Source organism: Silene latifolia, unplaced genomic scaffold (assembly GCF_048544455.1).
Source record: "Silene latifolia isolate original U9 population unplaced genomic scaffold, ASM4854445v1 scaffold_70, whole genome shotgun sequence".
NCBI classification, from domain to species: Eukaryota; Viridiplantae; Streptophyta; class Magnoliopsida; order Caryophyllales; family Caryophyllaceae; genus Silene; species Silene latifolia.
The window spans coordinates 4,153,688-4,160,933 of NW_027413609.1; the positions used below are offsets into that span (position 1 = coordinate 4,153,688).

General features: G+C 38.1%; 1 protein-coding gene across 1 annotated transcript; it reads left to right on the forward strand.

The window, feature by feature from the left end:
- The first annotated feature begins 4,803 nt into the window (after positions 1–4,803).
- Positions 4,804–6,041, forward strand: LOC141640051 (uncharacterized). Its single transcript, XM_074449012.1, has 2 exons — positions 4,804–5,249; positions 5,333–6,041. The coding sequence occupies exons 1-2, from the start codon at positions 4,804–4,806 to the stop codon at positions 6,039–6,041; spliced, it is 1,155 nt and encodes a 384-aa protein (XP_074305113.1).
- Positions 6,042–7,246: the final 1,205 nt, after the last annotated feature.

The following is a 7,246-nucleotide window of genomic DNA, read 5'->3' on the forward strand; positions in this document are numbered from 1 at the left end:
TTGATCTGGAAAGGAGGCTTTTGGCTGAGTATAGTAAGCCTTAAAGCTGCTGAAATGAGTATGCTCAAGCAAAAAGATAAGATAGAAAACATTAAGCATGGGGATTGCTCTTCTAAATTCTTCTTTGCCAAAATTCATGAAAGGAAGCAGCAGCAGATTATTGGTAGGATTCTTGACAAAGATGGTAAGGAAATGATTGGCTTGGCTGATGTTGCTGATGGCTTTGTGGATTACTACACTAATCTCCTGGGTGCCAGTACTGCTGTCAATCCCTTAGATGTTGAGTTTATCCAACAAGGTCCTTGTGTTCCTGATACTGATTATGCTGCCTTGACCAAGCCTGTTACTACTTCTGAGATTAAAGATGCCTTATTTAGTATTGGGTCTGATAGAAGTCCTGGGCCTGATGGGTTCTCTTCTGCTTTCTTTAAGGACTCTTGGGATCTCATTGGGAATTATTTTTGCACTGCTGCTTAGGAATTTTTCAGGACTGACAAGATGTGTAAGCAAGCTAACTCCACTCTCATTACCCTTATCCCTAAAAAGAAAGTTAATCAGTCTGTCCTTGATTTTAGACCTATCTCATGTTGTACTACCATATACAAAACTGTGAGTAAGGTCATTGTCAATAGACTCAAAGATACTCTCCCTTGTCTCATTGGCCCTGAGCAGGCTGCTTTTATTCAGGGTAGAAATATATTTGAAAACATTATGCTCTCTCAATCTTTAGTAAGAAACTATACAAGGAAATATACTACCCTAGGAGTTTGATCAAGGTTGATATTCAGAAAGCCTTTGATTCTCTTCAATGGGATTTTGTTAGGAGTATGCTTGAAGCTTTGAAGTTCCCTCTTATCTTCATTAACTAGATCATGGGTTGTATCTCAGGCTCCTGGTTTCCCATCAAAGTCAATGGAGCAGTTCATGGCTTCTTCAAAGGGAAGAGTGGTGTTAGGCAAGGGGACCCATTCTCTCCCTATATTTTGTCCTAAGTATGGAGATTTTATCACGTTATCTCAGGAAATTAACTCTCCAAACTCAGGTCTCCTGCATCCTAAATTCTCTAAACTTAAGCTTACTCAGCAGATTTTTGCAAATGATCTTATGCTTTTTGTAAGAGGTAATTTACCTTCTGTTCAAGGAGTTGTTCATCTGTTGAACCTTTTTGCTAAATGGTCAGGATTAAGAGCTAGTAAAACTGAGATTTACTTTGGTGGGGTTTCTCCTGCAGTCAAAGCCCTTATTCTTCAGCATACTGGGTTTACTGAAGGAAGCTTCCCTTTCAGATACTTAGGTATCCCCCTCAACTCTTGTAGAAATTCTGCTGAGGTTTATGGTACCCTTCTCACTAAAATTCAGCATTCCCTCCTCCATTGGTCTAATAGTTTTCTTTCCTATGCTGGGAGGGTTCAGATCCTTAATTCTGTAAGATTTGGCATTACTAATTTTTGGTGTGCTAGTGCTCTACTTCCCAAGCCCATTTTGAAACGTATCATTAAGATCTGTAAAGACTTTTTCTGGCATGTTGATGAGGACTGCAGGAAGCAAGTCTTCCACTCTTGGGCGACTGTTTGTAGACCAGCTCAGGAGGGTGGTCTTGGTGTCAAGGAAATTCTATCCTGGAATAAAGCACTACTTGCTAAATGGCTCTGGCTTCTGGAGAATGACACTTCTGGAATCTGGGCACAGTGGAATAGAGCCTATATTCTTTCCACTGGGTCCATTTGGACTCTTAGCGTCAAAGATTGTTATTATGAGAGTCTTTGTAGTATTCTGTCTGTTAAGGAAGAGATTGTTGCTAGATCTGGCTCTATTGTGGCTGCTACTCAGATACTGAACAGATGGGTCAGGCATGGTAAATTTCAGGTTAGCACGGCTGACCATTGGTTCAGAGAAAAGGGGGAGACTATCTACTGGTTTAAAGCTCTACAGGGGAATGCCATTGTTCCTAAGCACAGGACCTGTGCCATCTTAGCTGCTTCTAAACATTTGCCCACGGTTGATCTTCTTATCAGCAGGGGGCTGATTCCGATTAACAGATGTGTCCTTTGTCAAGCTGCTGCTGAAAGTCATGAACATCTCTTTTTCAGCTGTACATTCTCTCAGGATGTCTGGAATGCTTTGCTTCAGTGGATGCATCTTAGCAGTCGTTCTGTTAGTCTCTGGACTGAGCGTCGATGGATGGCTTAAACCAAGGGTCAGAGACATTGGAATAATATGTGGAGAAAAGCTTGTCTTGCTGCTGCTATCTACTACTTATGGCAGGAGAGAAACCAAAGAATTTTCACTGGGCATGAGAGGTCTTCTTCAGCTCTTCTCAGTCAGATTCAGTTTACTGTTAAACATCGTTTGTTAGCTTGTAATGCTCTTCCTAGTTGTTTGGTTGCTCATCTCGCTGAAGGCTGTTAGCCTATTAGTGGTTAGCCTTTGTAAGTTTTTATCCTCTTTCTAATAAAATGAGTTATATCTTCTTACAAAAAAAAATGATAATAAAGATAGTAATAAAGACAATAATAATAATAATAATAATAATAATAATAATGATAATAATAATAATAATAATAATAATGATAATAATAATAGTAATAATAATAGTAATAGTAATAGTAATAGTAATAGTAATAATAATAATAATAATAATAATAATAATAATAATAATAATAATAATAATAATAATAATAATAATAATAATAATGATAATAATAAAGATAATAATAAAGATAATAATAAAGATAATAATAAAGATAATAATAAAGATAATAATAAAGATAATAATAAAGATAATAATAATAATAATAATAATAATAATAATAATAATAATAATAATAATAATAATAATAATAATAATAATAATAATAATAATAATAATAATAATAATAATAATAATAATAATCTTGTGCGTAATACTCCCACAATTCACATTAGTTCTCCTAAACTTCCTATTGCTCCATCTAATGCTATGACAATCGCCATTGATGGAAACAATTTAGGGATTGTTACTGAATTAACAACTACCGAACCTCATTCTTTGAGTAACGTGCTTAATCCTAGTACTGTTGCTAAGCCTGGTGTTGAAACTTCTAACCCTAAGGCAGCTAGGATTACTGATGTTTCTGCTGATGTGATCATTCCTTCTAGTACCATTTGTTCTTCTGGTTTACCTGCATCTTATGTTCCAATCATATACCCTGCAACTTTTCAGGAGAAAACTAGTAAGAACTGGGCTGATGTTGCAAAACCAAAGAACCCCATAGGCATGAGCTTATTCTTTCATGAGCAAAGCAAGGGATCTTCTGAAATTGCCATTGATTTGGAAGATTTCCAAGAGGAATTGAAGCTATGGAAATTCACCCTAATGGGAAATGTTCTTGGGTCAAAGCCAACTTTGGCCCAGGTTACTACCTATGTTGATAAGAATTGGGGACATATTGCTAAACCAATTGTCCAATACTTCAAAAAGGGGTTGTTTAGTTTTAGGTTTCAAACTGAGACTGACATGACTAATGTTCTGAAGGGTGGCCCTTGGAAAATGGGATCCTACTCTATCATCTTAAAACAATGGTCTCTATCTTTCTCTACTGCTATGGATAGGGTCTCACTTATCCCTATATGGGTCTTATTTCCTGATTTAGACCCCCATCTTTGGTCCTCTGCTGTCCTTAGCAAAATGGCCAGTAAAATTGGGAGGCCAATGTTTGCTGATATGCCCACCACTTGCAAAGAAAAGTTGTCTTTTGCTAGGGTTATGGTTGAAGCTGATATCTCCTCCTCTCTTTCTGAGCTGATAACCATTAACACCCCTTTTGGTCCCTCCAAGCAAAGAGTTGACTATGAATGGCTACCCTTTTACTGTGCAGAATGTGGTAAAATAGGGCATCAAGCTCGATGTTGTAAAAAAGGAAAACCAAAGACTATCCCAAAAAGAGCTCCAATAAAGGTTTATAGGCCAATTCAGAAGGATTCTTCTGTGGCTACTACACCCTGTCTGCTAGGTGGTACCCCAGTGGCTAGGACTGACCAACATGACCCTCTTGGTCATCCTGTTCAGACCATTTCCACTGGAATGCATAAAAAATGCAACAGGAAGGAGGAGGTGAGCAAGGCTTAAATAGCCTTGAAGAAAGCCTTGCCATCTACCTCATCTGCTTCCTCTTTACCCACTCATAATAATTTCTCTCCTCTTGTGGATTCTGAAGTTGAGGACATTTTACCAGATACTTCTAACTCTGTACTGACTGCCTCCCTCCTGCTAGGTGGTACCTCAGCTAGTATTGGGCCAGCAGCTACTTCTCTAAAGGAGAATCATGCCTCCTTTCAGTTGACAACTACTGTTGCCCAAACTACTGAAATGCATCAAGAATACTGGCATGATGATGAGTTGGTTGAGACTCATCTAGTTCAGACCATTGACACCGGGATCTCTCCCCTTGTAGAATCTGAAGTTGAGGAAATTTTGCCAGATACTATTAACTCCGAAGCCTTGATGACTTCCTCCTCTCTGCTAGGTGGTACCTCAGCTAGTATTGGGTCAGTAGTTACCTCTCTGCAGGAGGCTCAGATCTCTCCTCAGTTGAAAACTATTGTTGCTCAAGCTACTAAAATGCATCTAGAATGCAGACATGGAGATGAGATGAATGAGACTCAAATAGCCTTGAAGAGAGCCTCATCATCTGTCCTAGTGGATGTTCCACTTATGGTTCTCACACCAGTGACTCAGGAAACTCTGGATATTCTGATTGTTAAATCTGAACTTACCTGAATGGAGCACACAATAGGGGAAAAGGACCCTCCTGATAAACTTCCATGAAGATCTCTTCTTGGAACATTAGAGGGGGAAATGATCCCCTCAAACAACAAGAAGTGTTGGATTTTATTAGAAATACTCAAGTTGATATTATTGGAATTCTGGAAACTAGAATTAAAGAAAAAGCTGCAAAAACTCTTATCAAGCAACATTATAGGAATTATAATGTGGTGTGCAACTATGCTGCTCACTACAATGGTCGAATTTGGCTCATTTGGAGGCCAACACATGTAACTGTCATTATCCTCAAGATTCATTCCCAATTCATTCATTGTGAGGCTACTCATCATGCCACTGGGCATGTCTTTCATCTGAATATGGTTTATGCTAGCAACAAGGCTAGGACTTGTGATGATCTCTGGGTTAATCTCCAGCAGATAAGTACTCAAGTGCAGCATTGGCTTATATTGGGTGATTTTAATGTGGTAGGGATGTTAGTTAAAGGGTTAGTAGCACTCCTCCTAATCTTGGAGACATCTTTGATTTTTATTCTTGCATCCTTCGTTGTGGGGTTGATGATATTTACAGCACTGGGTGTGAGATGACCTGGACAAATAAGCAGGATATCTCTTCCATTGTCTGGTCTAAGCTTGATAGGGCTCTTGCAAACTCCTCTTGGTTGAACACTTTCCCTGGTACCTGTGCATCTTTTCTGCCTGCAAGTATATCTGATCACTCTCCTGTGTTGGTCACTGTGTTTGAAGATAAACATGTTGGGTCCAGATTTAGCTTTCTCAATAGTTGGGTGGAACATCCTGATTATCATAATTTGGTCTCCAAGGCTTGGCAAGAGCCTGTTGCAGGCTCCACTATGTTTAAGCTTTTTAAAAAGCTTAAAAATGTTAAGGGAAAACTTAAAAAGCTACATAAAGAGAACTTCACTCATATGGCTCAGCAAATTAAGGACATCAAGGAGGCTCTTCATCACTGTCAAGAGCAAATACAAGCTAATCTTCCAAATTCTGAACTTTATGATCAGGAAAGGACTCTTCTTGCTACTTATACTAGTCTTAAGCAACTTGAAAGCTCCATCATCAAGCAAAAAGCTAAGATTGATCACATATCCTATAGTGACTCCTCTTCCAAGTACTTTGCTCGTATTCAGGATAGGAAACATCAGCAAATTATTGGGAGAATTTTTGACAAAGATGGTAATGAGCGAATTGGGGTGGACAATGTAGCTGCTGGTTTCATTGACTACTATAAGCACCTACTTGGCTCCCCTCAGTCCACCTAATGTGAAATTATTTGCGCACATTTAGTCTCCTAATTGAGCCTATTTTGCATACTATTATAACATTTCATGACCGTTTTATCCGTCAATTCCTTCCTATTTCGTTTTCCTATTGCATTATGTTTGTTTTGTAGGAAATAAGACAATTAGGCAGAAATTCCCGTCTCCCGTACATATTTGGAAGATTATTGACGATATTGGTTGAACGAGTATGGAAGGAGAGGTAAGAACTAAGGTCAACAATGCAAGTATAAGAAGTATGCGAAAGGAAGAAGCAAAGCACCCTGAGGAACAATCCGAGCGTCCTAGTTTCAAGACGCTCATCGCCACCTCAAGCAATCCGAGCGTCCCGACTGCCAAGCCGCTCGTCTCCCCTGCCCACGATCCGAGCGTCTTCCCCCTTTGTACGAGCGGACCGTGACGTTTTCAGCAAATATGCTCATCTCTTCGAAATACTTGCATTTCCCTACTTAGAACTTAGAATTGTTAATTACTAATTTAGCCTTATTTAACCTAATGATGACTACTATATATACCCCATTTTATGATAATCAAAGGAGGGGGGCTCTCTTAGGAGGAAATTCTCTTAGATTGGATTAGAGTATATTAGAATAGAGGATCCTTTAATCTTTCCACAAATTACACATTAATCTTTCCTTAATTATTGTTCAAGTTTATTATTATTGGGTAATTGAAGATTATTGGGTTATTATTGGAGAATTGACAACTCTTCATCAATCAATCAAGTTCTCTTCTTTTATTCTTTTCTTTATTATTTGGAATCATCTCAAGTTTGGTATAATTCTTTTACCCTTCACTCTTTATCGTTTATTTCATCATTCTCTTATCATGTCTACACTTGTTGTAATGATTGACATAATTAATGACATGTTCTCTATGATAATGAGTGAGTAGATACTAAACTAGGATTAGTGGGTAATTAGGGGAAATAAACATGGGGATTAATCATGCTTAATCTAATATGTTTTCATAATTAATTTGCTTGCTTGTTATAATGTCAACCTATGCATATGTTATGTTTGATGAAATGCTAAGCTTATGAATCCTTTCATTTTTACCCATCTCTTATCTATTCAGCAAGACTTGTAAGACATAAACCAACTCGAGTCATGTTAGACCATGCATAGAAGTGAATAGGAGGAAAGTAAGTCGACTTGTAGGTGTTGTACAATCTAATCGATTTGGCT